This window comes from Lineus longissimus, chromosome 19 (genome assembly GCF_910592395.1).
Source record: "Lineus longissimus chromosome 19, tnLinLong1.2, whole genome shotgun sequence".
In the NCBI taxonomy this organism is placed as follows: Eukaryota; Metazoa; Nemertea; class Pilidiophora; order Heteronemertea; family Lineidae; genus Lineus; species Lineus longissimus.
In genome coordinates this window covers 639,894-657,118 of record NC_088326.1, presented here as the reverse complement: position 1 = coordinate 657,118, position 17,225 = coordinate 639,894, and the positions used below count along the sequence as shown (strand labels likewise).

Genomic DNA, 17,225 nt, shown 5'->3' with positions numbered 1-17,225 from the left:
CTTGTTCCATCTTTGATAGTAATTTTAGATATCTGTCCACAGAATCAACCACAGAACTTTTGTACCTCATAAATGGACTCGTACATCCTTGACTTGAGGTGTACTATGCTTCGCTGAGCATACTGAACTTCCAGCGTTATTGCCTCCACACCCTCCGCCCGTACACACAGTCATACGTCAGTCACAGTTGCAGTCAGATTCAGGATTTCAAGGACATGAAGGGACACCTATCAGATGTCATTTCCATCACCTCATGCCTGTCCACTGCAGAGACGTATATTTCACTATGCAGTCATTATCCACGCAGCATAGTGCCACCGTCTTTTTCACATTTGCTCCGAGACGTCCTTTGCTGATGAGATCAAGTGCACAGAACTCCTCCTGATACGGCATGCACACTGCGATGTAGAATGAGTGGAAGAGATGGGGGTCGCCTGAAAGTATAAACAGGCTGTGCTTGAAGGAACTATCTGTGATATTACCCAACTTGCCTCCCATGTTGTGAGATTTTCACATGCAATATTAGGAACACACTGATCTAGGTTCAGCTGGATGGTCGTGTACAAATGACTATGATGATGATACCAGCAAATGTTTTGACTAGGGCTGTTGTTATCACTTTGAAGAAGACAGGCACAATCTCAATATTCCACATGTGGCCGATAATACAGTTTTATTTGAAAATAATGGAAGATTAACTCGATATTTGCTAACCTGGATAAACAAGAAAATCGCCGCCAAATTTACTCCCAGATGTCAAATAATTTCCTTGCTCCCATAAATCCTTGAAGATTTGGTATCTGTGTTTCTCTGCTGTCGTTTGAGGGAATTTCCACTCAGCTGGTTTCATGATGTCTGGCCATGGGCTATCTGAAAGATAGAATGGAAAGTAATGCATTAGCAGTAACCACTTGAGCTTTATGAAAAAATATCGGTAATATATCAGAAAATATAGAAGTGAACTTTTCCTGGCATAATGAACTACATACCAATGAATGTCTGGACCAGCATGCTTGACTTCGGTATGGTGTCAATCCTGATAGTGTTGACATCAAAATCAATCTTCTCCTCAAATTCAGCATCATCAACTTCTTCTCCTGATAGAAAAAAGAAAAACGTAAGGGAGATATTTGTAATTTTAAGACACCAACTCAGTTTAAAACAGTGCAAGCTAAATGAAATACTATTTCTTCCACTGATGATAACTCTGTGTTCAAGTATGTTGTGATGTCACTAATTTACAGACCTGCTGCCTTCCTCTGTTCTAGCATCTTATTTCTCTTCTTCATTTTGCCTTCGATTATTTTCTCTTTCAAGGCAACCATTTCTTCACGTCGTTCCACCTTACAAATTTCAGCCTGAAATGATTTAAGACACAGATATCATCATAAGACTTTCGTACAAGTATACAAGCTATGAATATCAGGTTGGATGCCTTTCTGGGTCTTGAAGTGCATACCGGATTGGCGTCCAGGGCAAACTGGTTGGAGGATCAGGACACACAGATCAACATCTGGAGGACAGGGACTGAGAGCTACATCTCTAATCGTGATGTCCAAAAAACTAAGTATCTGATGCAGTCAGGTCAAACCAACCTTGTTGTTTTCTTCTTTTTAGTGATCGATAGCCAACCTAGCCTAAAGAGACTTGATAACATTAACAGGCTGACGTGCCATATCTACATTAGCCAGCATATGAGATGCCAGCATATCTAACATTGAAGGAGCTGACGACACAAAACCAAATACCTGCTCCTCATAATGTTGAATCATGAAGTTCTCGTACTGTTTCACTTGTTCCTTGGACGGCTTTTCCTTGATGTCACATTCTTCAACTGGAGTGGCAAACCCTAGGTGTTGAAGGACAATAGAATTCAGGTTTGGCCTCATCACTTAATGTCTTGTTTACATGCAGGCTGGGGAGCACGAAACAAGTGCAATGAGTGGCCAAATCGCAGTTAGATCATCAAGCTAAAAAGAATGGAGTTTAGATAATGTTCCTCAAAATAGTTTCTTTCAGAGACCTTCATCTTTTGGTGATGGTATTGAATGGTGATGAAATTTTCAAACCCGGACAAAAGGGCATCAGTGTGGACATAACTAGCACTTGCCTTTTTCAAACATAAGTGTGGCTTCTTCGGGCAAGAGCTGCATTGGCAATCCAAGCTGGACATTTTGCGATGGCGCTCTTGGGAGACATCCCACCAGGCTCCCAACAATACGACATTCTTCCCGGACCTTGCATGCATCTGAAATTAAGGATACAAAGCTATTATTGAGTAACTGATCATTTCAATGAAACAAAAACTGTCTTCGCCTCATCACACATCACAGCTAGTGGATAAGTGGTCTATAGTCTGTATCAAGGAGGCCAAACACATTGGGCATTAGTGAAATCCATCTTTAGAGAGAAAGAATTACTCAATATCTGCTGTCTGATACTAACATAACAAATCAGACGGCAATGGTACAGTCACAACTTCGAAGGACAAAGGCACATCCAACTAAACACTAGTGTCCGCCATCTATCGTTAAGAAAAGGAACTGCATCTTGGCAAGTTGGTTGTCAAAAAGTGAAGTTCAACCATAAAATACGAGTTATTTGAGAGCTGTAGACATTCTTTATTAATAACTTTGACAGGAAATTACCATCTAAATTCCATATAAATGCATGTGAATTCAAAATAACCACGTTAATCATGTCAACATTTGATTTTGATTGGAATTTTTAGAGAAATCATGCTTCTTAAGAGCGCAGACATCTTGAATTTAGCGCCATTTCTTACCTGGTGGTAAATTTAGAACTAAATATTAATGTAAAAAACCAATTAGGACAATCAGTGATATCAATGTTTTTAAGCCTATTCCATCGGATGTCATAAAATTACAAATTGGTAAATTTGTCAATCTCCCGGTCTTCGGTCCTATTTCGAATTTTATATAGACCAATTGAAATTGTTGAAAAAAGCTAGAGAACCAACTGTGGCAGAGTCAGTAGATTGAGTGATACTTGCTACGATACTGACCATTGACGACGCTTGTAGAATGAATTAGAGTGTCACGTGATTTAAATGTCTGTCTGACACGTGATCCCGCCGTGGCGCGAAATAAACAAGAGGATTTTACAAAAAGGAATATTTCCCACTGATTTTCCCTAATTTCTCGGCGATCGAAGCGTCAAAATGGATCAAGACATCGACCAGCGTTTAGAAGAAATCCAGAGGGACTACATGGACTTCCTCGATGATGATGTAAATCCCTCATTTATGTAGAAATTTAGCTCAAGAAAAAAAAACAATACATGAAAATCAAATGAGAAATGCATTGTTCATTTGCGTGTGGTTTTGCATGTGAGTGATGTGGATATGAGGTAGTTCGACATCAATGTCATTTTTACAGTTGTAAATGTAAGGGTGACTAGATGTTTTGATGTCAGAATGAATTGATGCAGTAAAAGTGATGATACTTTCACATACACTTCGTCATTGTCAATGAAACTCTTAACTGAAGAGGCTTTTCCCCGAAAGTTGCCCAACTAATTTTCCTTTTTCTTTTGAACAGGACAACCAAGGAATATATCACCAGAAGATCCGTGATATGATCACAAACAACCAGGTCCGATTGATGGTGAATGTGAACGACCTGAGACGGAACAACCCTAAAAGAGCGATGGAGTAAGGCCAAAGTTACATTTTACAATTACAATCAGTTCCAGAAGGGGGAAAATAGAAAAAATAGAAGTCAATTTAACTTGAAGTGATATTTGATTTAATGTATCAATCAAGTAAGTTATAATGGGCAGCTGACGAAGCCTTTGACAAGTTACTTGTGATGTGTCTTAATTTCCGTTATGTTGGACTTTGAGATGGAAGCTTTTGGTCAATCTTATCCTCGGAGCTGAGAATTTGGTGTTGTTGTCTCCTATATCCCTTTGTCAGTCTTTGTGAAGTAATATCTGTGTTCTCTTCTACAGTCTTCTAAACAATAGTTTTGAAGAATCTATTGCCTTCCAACGAGCGCTGAAGAAAATTGTCACAAATGCTGATGCTGTCTACAGTAAGCAGTATGAGGAGTTCTTCATAGGCTTTGAGGGCAGGTTAGTAGTCACTAGAGGGTACAAAGAGAGAGTGCAGATTTGTGGAATCATCGATTCAACGATCAATTCTGTTCAGTCAAAAAGCTCGACAAGAACGCTGCATGATGTGAAACAGGACGAGGTTCAATTAATTGGCCGGGGAATCAAGTCATTATCGTCATCTGTCATCATTGTGTAAAGCAGCCTTTAGCTTCTCTTGTCCTAGGTAGCAGAGGTTCCAGAATCCTAACTTAACGATTAAATGTAATTATCATTTTCAGTTTTGGTGCCAAGCATGTCACGCCACGTACATTGACATCAAGATTTCTCGGCAACATGGTCTGTGTTGAAGGGATCGTCACAAAATGCTCTCTGGTGCGGCCGAAGGTTGTGCGGAGTGTCCACTACTGTCCCGCAACGAAGAAAACCATCGAGAGAAAATACAGCGATATGACCACACTGGATGCTTATCCTTCCTCGAGTGTCTACCCTACAAAGGTACTGCTGGAGGTTTCTGTGATTGCTGATACAAAAAAATCTGTTTCGGGTACTACAAATTTCTACTGCAGCGTATTTCTTTCAGTGTATGCGTGGAGATTGTGTCACACTCTTCAAGAATTCAAAACTTGTTTTTCAGGATGAAGACGGCAATTTATTAGAAACAGAATTCGGTCTGTCAACCTACAAAGATCATCAAACTTTTACAATTCAGGTCAGTGCAAATTGAACTTCAGTTCATATTATTCTTGCAATGTATCTTAACGTCTAAAAAAATGGGGTAAAGATAGCCAAAAGTTGATGAAAGAACATAGACTGATATAGGAAGCGTGGAGCATGAGACTTGTGATGAGAATGTCGTGGGTCCAAGGGTCTGCCAGGTGCCGGCTACTTTCAACTGACCAGTCTTCCTTGTTTATGTTTTGTGATCCTCTTTCAGGAAATGCCTGAGAAAGCTCCAGCTGGTCAGCTACCTCGATCTGTGGACATCATCGCTGACAACGATCTCGTCGACAAATGCAAGCCTGGTGATCGTGTGCAAGTGATCGGCACGTACCGCTGCCTCCCCGGGAAGAAGAATGGTTACACTACCGGAACATTTAGGTAAGAATTGCTTGGAACAAAAATGCTTTGGGGAAAGAGACAAATAGTACTCCACTGCAGAGAGACATGATAGAGAATATCCCAGTGAAAATGTTACATGTTAATTCTCTCTTCATTGTTTGCCTGAACTCATTTCTCTTCTCCAGGTGTGTCTTGATCGGCAACAGTGTACAGATGCTGAGCAAAGAAGCCACGCCCCTCTTCTCAGCTGACGACGTTGCAAAGATCAAGAAATTCAGCCGACAAAAGAACGCCGATGTGTTTGAAGTTCTGGCGAGATCGCTCGCTCCAACGATCCATGGTCATGAGTATATCAAGAAAGCGGTGTTGTGTATGTTGTTGGGAGGTGTGGAGAAGGTGCTGGGGAATGGAACGAGAATTCGAGGGTAAGTTGATGTTAAATTCTTATGGAAAGGAATGAGCACAGTAATATCTAAAGGTTTCAATGGTGTAAAGTGTACCGAGTAGGAATCAAAGGTTTATTTTGCCTTTCAGTGACATCAATGTTTTATTGATTGGAGACCCGTCAGTTGCCAAGTCGCAGATGTTGCGGTATGTTCTATTCACGGCACCTCGTGCCATCCCAACGACGGGTAGAGGATCATCTGGTGTGGGTCTCACTGCTGCTGTAACAACAGATCAGGAGACTGGTACGTATGATTCTAGAACTTGAGACATTTTTGATAAAAATCTCGACTTATTGCAGTAGATTAGGCTGTGTTCCCTCTGCTGTTCCATATCTTGTTTCCTGGTTCATCAAACGTCCATTAACCAAACAAAGCTTCAGTTTATGTATGGCACATGGCATGGTCATCAGCAAACATGATCAATAACAGTTTGTTTTGCTTTCCAGGAGAGAGGCGTTTAGAAGCAGGTGCTATGGTGCTGGCTGATCGGGGTGTTGTCTGCATCGACGAGTTTGACAAGATGTCTGACATTGATCGGACGGCGATCCACGAGGTTATGGAGCAGGGTCGTGTGACGATTGCCAAGGCGGGTATCCATGCCAAGTTGAACGCTCGCTGTAGTGTGCTGGCGGCTGCTAATCCCGTTTATGGACGGGTGAGTTTTATACTGTTTTCGTATCATTTCCCTTTCAGAAACAATCAGCCTCGCACAACAATTGAATAAAACCTGTCATATTAAATGAGAACTAACTCCTTCCTTTATTTCGTATCTTTCAGTATGATCAGTACAAGACACCGATGGAGAACATCGGTCTCCAAGACTCCCTCCTATCTCGTTTCGATCTGCTGTTCATCGTCCTAGATAAGGTACAAATCATCTTCATAAATACATCATTGCCGTTATTCCGCGTTTGACTTGTCTCGTATTGATATTCTCTTCGTTTGAATATCATTTTATACGTTTGGCTGGATTCTGTTATAAAACAGTTGGCCTGTGAGGAATATTATTGCATCACCCTGTATGATCTGTTTTTCAGATGGATCCGGAGCACGATCGTCTCATTTCGGATCACGTCCTCCGTATCCATAGATACAGAAATGCCACAGAACAAGATGGTGACGGTAGGTATCCAAAGAACCGGCAGCTTAATGAGATTCTGCCATCAGGCTGAAAAAGCTTGGATTCTTCTTCAGCTTTCATAGGAATGGTTTCCTTTACTTGTCATCCAAACTAGGACCTAAGTCAAATTGGGAGAGGAGACGGGGGTTACTGCACGAATATCAGTCTGACAGCCGGCATCTTCGGTTGATTTCATGAGTGTTTTCTGTCTCCAGCACTACCCATGAGTTCAACCGTGGACCTCCTCGCCACCAAAGATCCAGACGCAGAACAAGAAGAAGATGAAGAGACGCCCATCTACGAAAAGTTTGACAATCTCCTCCATGGAGGATCGAGGTCAAAAAGGTAGGTGTCAGATCCAGCTGGTCTGACTTCTCCTCACTTTGGTGGGTGGGAAGCAAGCTCTCCCTGCTTACTGGTCATTTTAGACATCTGAATTTACATGTCAACAGTAACTTTATGCATCTTTGCACTCTTGGTTGTATTTGGTTGTTACTTTCACAAATTCTGGACGACATGCTCATTATTCACTTCATTAACATCTTTCAGGGACAAGATAGTCAGCAAAAAGTTTATGAGGAAGTATATCCATGTTGCCAAGGCGATGAAACCAGCGTTGACGCGGGAGGCAGCAGACTATATCGCAGATGAATATTCAAAACTACGAAACCAGGACAACTTGCAATCGGAGAATATGGCCAGGGTGAGTTTGATGTATCAACGTTGAAAGCAAACATTCGTCCAGTTGCAACAAATATGTCTTCCCATCATACTCGGAAAAGTTTTGATTCCATGTTTTCCATGTTAAATTCCTAAGAGGCTGTCATATATTCTTCAGACACAACCTGTAACAGCGCGTTCACTGGAGACCATGATCCGTCTTGCGACAGCCCACGCCAAAGCACGCTTGTCTAAACAGGTGACGTTAGACGATGCTGTCGCTGCAGTCGAACTTGTCGAGTTCGCTTACTTCAAGAGGGTAGGTATACAATGTTGACTACTCAGTTGTAAATATCGTCACATTTCAGAACTGATCACTTGTGCAAAGACAAATAGGCAGGGATAAATATCCCATGTTGACGACCCAAGTTTGGGCCAATATTGCATAACTGCCTTCTTCAGTGGTAATTCTGTTTGTGTGTGCTGTCGTGTCTGTGGTGGTCGCAGTCTACTTCCTCTTCCTTTCCTTCTTGTAACTGTGGTTTTATTTCCTGACGTTTTAGGTGCTGGAGCGGGAGAAGAAGAGGAAGAAACCTGAAGATGACGAGACTGGAACTGACGACGAGGATGAGCAACAAGAGAAGCCGAAGAAGAAGAAGAAGCTGTAAGTTGCTGTTTTGATGAAAACGATTCGCTTCTTTTTCTGCAGTTGCTATTCTTGGGGTTCTCTGCATGCCTCTGTGGTTGTGTGCCCATTCACCTCTTTCCATGTGAGCGTCCCTTGTGGTGTAGCTCTGTTCTGGGGAACAGAATGGCCGACCAATAGGGTCAGACGTTTCTGAGATCACGTCTGCCTTGACGTCAAAATCAGCAGAGGCTGACCCCATGACCTGGAGAGAAAAAAATTTCCACTCAATTCTTTTCCACATTATTGAGTGTATTTCAAAAGGCTTTCTCTTGATATTTCAGAAAGAAGGATGCGGCCAAGAAGCCCCGTGAACGCAAACCACGCAAAGAGCCTGGAGAAGAGGGATATGATCCTTATGATTTTGAGACTGAGGAGGAGAGTATGTCAGAGGAAGGTATGTAGAACAGACTGATGCCAGTTGATATTCTTATACCGCGTAACGATCATAGTGTAATTCCATCAGTGCAGCTACTCAATGTGCAGGCACCTCGTACTTGGCCAACAAAAAGGTAGGGCATCGATCCCAGCTCACACTCTCCTCTCTCCGTGTTACAGAACCAGAGACGTTGGAACAGAAGCGTGTGAAGCGACGTAAGGCCCGTGCGTCTGCCAGTGAGGGATCTGCGAGTGAGGCTGACGATATGGATACAAGTGAGGCACCAGAGAAAGGCAAGAAGGCAGCCGTCAAACTGGACCACAAGAGGTTAGTAATGACTTGCTTGAATGTTTTTGCCTCAATGGGAGAAAACTCAATAAGGTTTGGTACGTTCAGGTCAAAAGCTAAGAAAAACTTTGCTGTAGGTCATTTGTCCCCCTTGAAGTTCTTGTAGATTTGTTTATTGTAACTTAAAACTGTTCCTCGTAGAGCTGCAGCTTGAACATATAAGCAATTGTTAAAAATATGTCCTAATTTGTTGCAGACTGCAAGCTTTCCACAAGTCACTCTTCACACTCTTCAAATCCGAACACACAGAATCTCTCGCTCTCGACCGAGTTAAAAAGTTCATCAACGAGGATAATGCCGGTGAATTCAGTGATGATGAAATCGGGGCGGCATTGGACTGTATGGCAGACCAAAACAAGGTCATGATATCGGACAATACCGTTTTCTTGATCTAAGGACCGATTTGAATCAACTTCAAAAACATTTGAACATATTGTGCTTTGTGTAAAACATTCATTTTGTATCTTTGTCATTTCGAAGATTTACATACCAATAATGCATTTATACCTTTATAGTCTATTGTACACCTGAGGGAGAGTCTTTTGAGTGATCTGATGTACTTACCAAGTGTACTTAAATATAAAACATTTTGTAAAGTTTATCTTGACTTTTCATTGGATTGTCTTCAGTATCAATTGGACCCCAAACAGTCTTCTTGGAGAATGAATTCACCTGGTGCTCCGCTACCTTTGAGACGGTCCTTCACATCCAGACACTTGTCTCGATTTAACCTGAATGTGACAAAGAACATCAAGTGGAGACCGTCCTTCATATCCATGCAGTTATCTCTACATGATCCTTGTCACATCCAGGTTAAATATATGATCTGAGACTGCTTCACACCCAATCTCAGCTCTGATGTGCCCAACACGGGACTGTCCTCCATACACTTGTCTCCATTTAACCTGAATGTGACAAGGAACTTCAATGTTCTGAGACTACTCTACTATTCTCTGATTACACACCATAAAAAACGCTGTTGAAATTGAGCATAGGCACAGAGGACAACACAACAGTTGGGGAAATATTTGATATGAATTTATTAAATGAATGATATGTACATTTCAGGAAAAACTGACAGAATGAATTAAAAAATTCTGTACACATACCGGTAGACGTATAAAAATACTCTGAATGCTGTACAATATTTCCTCTTCAAAATGACACTGGACAAAATACTTTACAATTGGAACTCAATAAGAGTTACCATTGGAACTTCAGGCGGAACTATTTTACTAAAATGGAATGTTTTAATCAATGGACGAATGTGCAGCTTTATGATATGAATTTGTATATACAAATGGCCATGATAAATGGACTGTCTACTTTTCATTACAACAAACTAAATATACATGTACAGAATAACACACACTGGTCTGACATACACCTGGGGGAAATCTGACATGGACTTGCCAAGGCCTTTGTCCAGGCATTTGCATATGTATACCAGGGAGACTAACAATGTTGCACATCACCTGAACACCCCAACATAAGACCACAGGGCTCTGATCGCTGGTGTACGTAGAACCAGTTTGAAGAAACCGCCTCAGAAAAACCCGAGGACAAAAATCACCTCCACTTGGATATTAAAGACAATATTGTCAAAGCTCATCTAAACTAATTTCTAAAGGTTGGATGTGATATTTTTTCACTGGTTTTGCAATTTCAACTCTGGCATAACTGGGAATGAGCATTCTCAAACCCTTCAACTGTCATTTCAATTACCAGTAGATTTTCTGCTTTGAGGCCAGACATTTTCGAAAAGTATTACCAGGTTTACAGTACACCAAGGAGTTTGAAAGTTCAATATGACCAGCAAAATACAAAATACTACTATTGCATATAACATATACATTGTCCTCGTTTCATTTTGTTAGTGAATCATAGACTACACAATCAATACAATCAGGAATCCTATGGCACATATGGGTAGCAAAGTTACCATGCTTCTCTTAGTCATGTTGGTGTCTTTATCAGGAGTACCACGGTCAACAATAGATCTCGACACCCATTCAACTTGATCACTAGTATGTCTCTGTGAACTGGCAGAGAAACTACAGGAGAACCTCTCTATTAACACCTTTAGCGCCGAACCACGTAGATCTACGTGACCCAAAGGCCCCCTCCCCTTTGAGCTGGTTATCAGAGTCTCATGGACTTCATGAAAGAACTACGCCATCGCCATCTTCAGGGCAAGGCTGGAACAAGAAAAGGTCTTTTCAGTTCCTACCTTGCCCTGAAGATGGCGATGGCATAGTTCTTTCCTGAAGTCCATGAGACTCCGATAACCAGCTCAAAGAGGGGGGGATTTGGGCCACGTAGATCTACGTGGTTCGGCGCTGAAGGTGTTAAGGACACCCCCAGACAATCGTAAGGGTCAAATTGAATGGAAATGACAAATTTGGGACCAAAATCAGCGTTCTTAATAGAGAAAGTGTCCTGCTAACAGAGGTGTCCGCTATGGGAGGTTCCTCTGTAACATCAATCAAATAGCACCCAAACTGCCACAAAAGAGTGACATTTTACGCAATGATACAGAAATAATTTTAGTGATTGTTTTCCTTTGAAAATCTTAAAATAGAACTGAATTATCATTTGAAAGATGTTCAACAAACTTTTGTAACATTTTAAATGTTTGACCAAAAGTCAAAATCGTCAATATTTTGCTTTCACTTTGCCAGAAAAACCACGAGATCTTCAGAAAGTGTCATCACAGCGCTTGACCTTAGCTGAGTAAGAAAGTCATCACTATCGTCAGAACCAGAGCTTGTGCGTAGAGATGAACTTTTGAGCTGGCTGCGATGATCGGGCCAGTTTCACCATCAGTGGCTGCAATAGACAACAAGGAAAGATTAGTGAAGTGCTTGCGATAAGTTCTCTTACATTGAAAGACATCAGTCTTGTCAAGTTTATAAACCAGGTTTTTATCCCACACAGGTGACAGTAGCCTAGAGCGGACTCCATATCTCTGGCTTAAGTCCAATATGGTTACGATGCTAGTAATAATGATGACGACGATAAAAACTTCCATTCCACGAGACTTTTCAGAGACACCTACCTTGTAATGTCCTGAACACCATCTGGCTAGCCCCCGTAATCTCAGACTTCCCCAAAACATTCTCTGCCTGGATATCCACCTCGTAATAACGATTGGCTTTCAGGTTTTTGAGCCGGTATCGATGCAGTTTTGGATTGAGTTTGGCCTCGAGCTTGGTCCAATCACCATCGGATATGACCATAGTCTCATTTGCAGGGTCAACTTCCACCTGGAAAGAGTTACATTTACCTGTTTGACTTCCTTAATCAAGACTTACAGATTTTCTTAAGTGGGAAGACAAGTTCTCAAAATGTGACCTTGTTCATGGCTATATGTCACCTCCACGACTCTCAAATGAGTAAAAAATGCCATTTTTGATTTTCTTTGTCACCGAAGCCCTTCCCCTCGACTCTTGAGCGCTTCACCAAGCCCTACGTACCATTCTATAGCCAATAAAGAACTTGGTGATCCCACGGCCGCCATTATCAGGCTCGTCCCACTGCATCTCGTAGAAATACGGATATGTGCTGACGTTTTTGGATGTCAGGATGATCGGATATGGTTTCCCTTGAAAAGAGAAGATCAGTTCGATTACGATTAAGATTACCAATTATGATTCGCGTCTTCTGAGGAAAATCCTCAAAATGTAGTTGGCCAACTTCCACAGGCATACCTGTAAACACACCTTTATATCAAGATATTCAAAATTAAAGATTGCTGGCACTAAAAATGTTTTTGCTTCATATGGCATCATGATATTGCCTTTTGGAGTGCAGAAAAACAAAATGGGTATTTTTCCAAAAAAACCTTTTCAACTGAATTATAAGATCTGAAGAAGAAGAGAGGAATAGGGAATCCTTACTTATGTCTGCCATGGTGTGCCTTATCTCGATAGCCTGCTGGCTGTTCCCGACAGGGTTGTAAGCCGTAGTCCTGAAGATGTAGACATTGGTCGGCAAGAGGTCATACATCTTGAGGGTTTCATCTGGAAAGAGAACGTATACCAAGGATACAAACAAGGTGAGATGTTTACCAAATGTCATCGGACACAAACTCAAACCATGCAACACAAAATAACCGGCCATCATCTGTACTTACTCCAAGCGAATGCCATCCTCCCCTTGTAGGCCCCTGCTCTGTCATCGACCTCTTTATACTCAATGATATAACCAAGTATCGCTATCTGATTCGGTCGGTTCGGACCGACTGCCTTGAACGTCACCGTCCGTGGTGTATCAGCGATAACGTTGACCGAGTCTGGTCGCTCTGGTTCAATGGCTTTACGGAGCTCGATGAGGTGACTGTCCACTCCAATGATGTTACTGGCATTACAACTGTAGACACCAAACACCCAGTACCACTTGGATGGACTCACCTCCTTCGGGATGTCAATCTGAAGACAGAGAGCGATTATTAATCCATAAAAGTCATGTTGACACAAAAGGCTGCGTTTATTCTACATTCTCTAAAAGTGAGCATATCCGTGCTCTTGTTTGCGACCTTGTCCTCAACAGACCAATATGATCCTGGCATCCTGAATAACACCATACCTCCACCTGAACGACACCTACCTGTAACTTACTGACAGTAGTCTCATTGTAGACTTTGAACGTTGAGTTGCGTCCTGTGATGATCATTTCACCCCGATGCCACCACTGAAATATGGGGATAGGTTCCCCCATTGCGATACATGTCAGATTTTTTATGTTACCGATCCAGCTGTATGTGTAGTTTTCTGTTTTACTCAGATTCGGTCGGTCTGGAAAGAAAGAAATCTATAAGGTTAGATTTGGAATCGCTGACAAACTGGCTGACTTTAGGTCCAAATAGGTAGCGCTAAATATGGTAAAAACAACAGACCTTATCTTGTTTCTTCTTTCTGAATCTATATTAGGAACTTAACATTCACTTGCAAACCATCAATTGACCCCCACCCCAGCTCCTGCCTTCATTCACCTTTAAGATAACTGTCAAAGAAGCAAGTTTGGAAAATTTCTTAACCGTGGAAAGAAATATTCGGCTCTTACATTGGACAGTGATTGTGCCGTTCCATCGTCTCGTTTCAGCAGGATTTGTAGCAACGCACGTGTAGTTGTGAGAATCTTCTGGTGTGAGGTTGTTAATCTCCAGCGTGATTCCCGCGTAACGGTAGTCCAATCCCTGGGGTTGGAACAGTCTGACGTTGATGCGTGGATCATTCTGAAACGATAGAAGAGTTCTTGCATGACTAAAACTATTGTACCCAAGTGAGAGATTTGATTTATGACTTTTAGTATGGCGCCCCGAGTTTTTTCGATGGTGAATTTCTCCAGTGATGACTTCAAATTCGGTAGAGCCCAGTGTGGGCTGTCAATTCCTAACTTCAACTGATCAAAGTGATAAATCTTACCGGTTGGACTCCCGTCACGTACGGCTGCTGTTCCCCAACTTTGTGGAACTGAAGACCAGGCGTCGGGTCGGCCCTGATCATACAGGTCAGCGACCCCTTGATCTTCTCTTTGCCTGTAACCAATGGATACGTCTGGTTATCCATTCTGTACAGCTCTGGGGGTTCTGGAAATCAAAAGTTCAAATTCAAGTGTTGCTAAATTGCCATGAAAACCTAGCCTAGGCTACAGGCTCAAGTATTCGACAACATTTGAGGTATATTTTTGATAGACCATCAGCTTCATGGTCATCTCAAATTCTAAATGCTCAAACCAAACACTGAAATTTGTTGTAAATTATGCTTTTAGATATGGTTTTAGTTGGAGATTTGCCACATGTGGATTCTAGAATGCGTTCACAGTGACATCTCCCATCACATCATGATAAGAGATCGCTCCGCACTTACCAACAACTTTTAAATTGAACGTAATATCTGTGCTCCCAGCCTTGTTTACTGCACGACAAGTATAAAGTCCGCCATCTTCAGTCTGGATGTCCCGTATCTCCAATTCCCCAAGGTTTTGATTGGGTCCTGCATTTTGACTCACTTTAAAACGACCACCATTGATTTCATCGTTAGGACGATTTTTCTGAAAAAGTAATTGTAAAATATATGCACTCCGGGCTTTGAATGAGCAACAGGTATGGTTAAGTGACTTGCTCAAGGACTGAGATAAAAACAGTAAAAAACAGCCGAGTGCTCTTACTAACTAATCTCCTGACTCGCAATTTGTATTGCAGAGACATGCAATATGTATTGCTTGCAGCAAAAACTGCTTGTCTGCGGTGTGATTAACTTAAGGTTAGAGCTTACTTTGTAGAAAAAGTACTCGGGTATCGGCTTCCCGATCTCTGCGTGACATCGTATTCGGGTCATTCTCTTCACGATCGGCATATCGACAACTTGAACCTCGTACCCAGGGGCAAACACTGGCTTCACTGAAAATGGAATTGGAAACAAATTTTGAGAAGATTTGTTTGTAAGCATCATTCTACTCCACTATTAGTTTGGCTTTTCTCAAAAACTGAGGTTGAACACTACAAAAATAAACTTTTGACGGCTTGAATATTGAATATTGCTGCTCTGAGGTTGATACCAAGCCTACGCCATGACAATGTTACGGCAACATGAATATCACGACTTACCAGCCACGACGACACGGATCTCTGCCTCAAATAGTTTCTCTCCAGTTGACAACCTCACTGACGCCCGACACGTGTAATTAGCGTTGTCCTTTGAATTGATGTTCGTAATGTGAAGGCCGTCAGTATATGCATAGTATCGACCTGTAGAGATAAGGTGAAGGTTCAATAACTTGACAGGGAGCAGCTTGAACACTGCCAAATCAAAGTCAGACACGCTGTCTGTCATTTTGAGAAAGTTACTTAATAATGGTTGCTCTGTATTATCTATGCTACGGCAAGTGGAAACCCCTGAAAGGTGTGCTGATTACGGAAGAGGGTAAAATTAAACAGACAGGACCTAATACCAGTGATCTTGACCGTAAGAGATTAGTGCCAACTAAGGTAGCTTCATCCATAACACTTACTATTTGGTGCAGCGAAGTCGATTTTGGTTTTATTTACCAGCCAATATACCTCAGGCGGTGGTGAACCAAACACAGTACATCTAATAACAGCATCAACCGTCCCGTCGATCGGGTACTGTTCCAACGGGGTGTCCTTGAATGTTATTTTCTCTGGAAAAATTAAATGATAAGGAATGGAATGAATGTAGTAACATTGCAAACAGGAATTTTATCAACCATAACTCATTTCAACTCCAATATTTCTTGCCAAGAAGTACCTCTTACAATACATGTTATTGTTATGATACAATAATGATATCCGAGGGTAATCACTCACCTCTTAGAATCAATTGAACTTTATGGCTCTGGACACTGCCATCCTGCGCCGTGCCACGGCATTCGTAAGTTCCTCCAGCGTCTCCTTGGATTTGAATGAAGGTCAACTTTAATATTCTGCCCTTTTCCAATACCTCCAGGCGACCATTACTGCAGAAGACAAAAATGGGGTCAATATTGTACCATGTTAGACTTCAATGATACGTACCATGGACCACCTCAAGTCAAGTCTAAAAGTAAAAGAGTTTATACTTACTACCGCGAGATGTCAGCATCTGTGAGTGGTCGGTTTTGTGTATTACTGGGATTCCACCATTCCAACTTCGGCCGGTAACTTGAATCTATATTTATCCCCTCAGCCTTGCACGTGATTGAAAAGGAATCTTCTGTGAACTTTTCTAGAGGATTACTTCCTTCAATTACGAGGTTCATATCTGCATTGGCTGTGAATAGAGGAAATGAGAAAAGGGTTTATGCACTCATAAGCGCTTAAAAAAGCGCTTAAAATGCGCTCAGGTCTACCGTGTGGTAGGCAGAGTGTATCCACAAGGCCACCCACCCAAGCCAGGCGATATCAAAATTAGCGATCAGTTCCAACTAATTACTAACCAGGTTAGTGCTGGGGGTAAGGGTCAGGGTCAGGGTTGGCGTTAGGGTTATGATTAAGGCCCAAAGGTGAAAATGATCGTCGTAAGAATAGCAAGTAGTTTGTATATATAATGCATTAGCATGTTATTGTACTTAGGGTTCGTCGTTAGAATAGCCGCGGCCTAAATAATAATCATTCATCCGTCTTCCACTCACCATTCCGGACTACACATGTGATCAAGAGGCACACACAGAAGCCCCAAAATCTGCTGAAACTTCCTAACCACATTACAATCATATTTTCATCAATTTGGGCGGACGGAAGGTGAATTTATTCGAAAGAATTAGTCACAAAACGAAAACAACCACCATTTTGTTTTGTTTTGTTCTATGAAGAACCTTGCGTCCAAGTGGGTTTTACTCGAGACGAGCCGTGCATACAGCGGATGCACTGTCAATACCGAGCGCGCTGGTATTCCATCTCTCGAGGTTGCCCATCTTTGTGAGAAACACCTGACCGGACACCGGAAGCCA

At 41.8% G+C, this 17,225-nt stretch overlaps 3 protein-coding genes across 3 annotated transcripts; 1 reads left to right on the top strand and 2 right to left on the bottom strand.

Moving 5' to 3' along the window:
* Nucleotides 1-28: 28 nt before the first annotated feature.
* LOC135502908 (tRNA-splicing endonuclease subunit Sen34-like) lies at nucleotides 29-2,765 on the bottom strand. Its single transcript, XM_064796096.1, has 7 exons — nucleotides 2,649-2,765; nucleotides 2,111-2,248; nucleotides 1,749-1,849; nucleotides 1,247-1,358; nucleotides 990-1,097; nucleotides 715-870; nucleotides 29-434 (listed from the first exon to the last, which is right to left on the bottom strand). Exons 1-7 carry the CDS (start codon nucleotides 2,698-2,700, stop codon nucleotides 247-249), a joined length of 855 nt encoding a protein of 284 aa, XP_064652166.1. The 5' UTR covers nucleotides 2,701-2,765; the 3' UTR covers nucleotides 29-246.
* Nucleotides 2,766-3,098: 333 nt separating this feature from the next.
* On the top strand, nucleotides 3,099-9,373 carry LOC135502749 (zygotic DNA replication licensing factor mcm3-like). Its single transcript, XM_064795787.1, has 18 exons — nucleotides 3,099-3,250; nucleotides 3,561-3,673; nucleotides 3,973-4,095; nucleotides 4,356-4,572; nucleotides 4,712-4,786; nucleotides 5,012-5,175; nucleotides 5,322-5,561; nucleotides 5,671-5,825; nucleotides 6,029-6,237; nucleotides 6,360-6,449; nucleotides 6,620-6,704; nucleotides 6,918-7,047; nucleotides 7,252-7,405; nucleotides 7,541-7,681; nucleotides 7,926-8,026; nucleotides 8,332-8,444; nucleotides 8,606-8,753; nucleotides 8,971-9,373. Exons 1-18 carry the CDS (start codon nucleotides 3,182-3,184, stop codon nucleotides 9,167-9,169), a joined length of 2,526 nt encoding a protein of 841 aa, XP_064651857.1. The 5' UTR covers nucleotides 3,099-3,181; the 3' UTR covers nucleotides 9,170-9,373.
* A 1,639-nt stretch (nucleotides 9,374-11,012) lies between these two features.
* On the bottom strand, nucleotides 11,013-17,068 carry LOC135503144 (fasciclin-2-like). The gene is made up of 15 exons (XM_064796530.1): nucleotides 16,908-17,068; nucleotides 16,360-16,546; nucleotides 16,105-16,253; nucleotides 15,789-15,938; nucleotides 15,385-15,525; nucleotides 15,053-15,177; nucleotides 14,645-14,828; nucleotides 14,201-14,364; nucleotides 13,839-14,010; nucleotides 13,383-13,570; nucleotides 12,910-13,204; nucleotides 12,674-12,796; nucleotides 12,251-12,378; nucleotides 11,833-12,040; nucleotides 11,013-11,603 (listed from the first exon to the last, which is right to left on the bottom strand). The coding sequence occupies exons 1-15, from the start codon at nucleotides 16,987-16,989 to the stop codon at nucleotides 11,500-11,502; spliced, it is 2,400 nt and encodes a 799-aa protein (XP_064652600.1). The 5' UTR covers nucleotides 16,990-17,068; the 3' UTR covers nucleotides 11,013-11,499.
* Between the last annotated feature and the right edge of the window lie 157 nt (nucleotides 17,069-17,225).

Bases quoted from the DNA above. Each gene is read 5' to 3' on its own strand.
- LOC135502908 (XM_064796096.1), bottom strand. From the start codon at position 2,700: ATGATTAACGTGGTTATTTTGAATTCACATGCATTTATATGGAATTTA. The intron at 2,249-2,648 runs GTAATTTCCTGT...CCTTAATTTCAG, and splicing joins ATTTATATGGAATTTAGATG to ATGCATGCAAGGTCCGGGAA. The intron at 1,098-1,246 runs GTCTGTAAATTA...TTTTTCTATCAG, and splicing joins AGAACAGAGGAAGGCAGCAG to GAGAAGAAGTTGATGATGCT.
- LOC135502749 (XM_064795787.1), top strand. From the start codon at position 3,182: ATGGATCAAGACATCGACCAGCGTTTAGAAGAAATCCAGAGGGACTAC. The intron at 4,787-5,011 runs GTCAGTGCAAAT...ATCCTCTTTCAG, and splicing joins ATCAAACTTTTACAATTCAG to GAAATGCCTGAGAAAGCTCC. The intron at 7,048-7,251 runs GTAGGTGTCAGA...AACATCTTTCAG, and splicing joins GGAGGATCGAGGTCAAAAAG to GGACAAGATAGTCAGCAAAA.
- LOC135503144 (XM_064796530.1), bottom strand. From the start codon at position 16,989: ATGATTGTAATGTGGTTAGGAAGTTTCAGCAGATTTTGGGGCTTCTGT. The intron at 12,797-12,909 runs GTAAGTACAGAT...TTCTCTTTCCAG, and splicing joins GAGGATGGCATTCGCTTGGA to ATGAAACCCTCAAGATGTAT. The intron at 12,379-12,673 runs GTAAGGATTCCC...TCTCTTTTCAAG, and splicing joins GCACACCATGGCAGACATAA to GGAAACCATATCCGATCATC.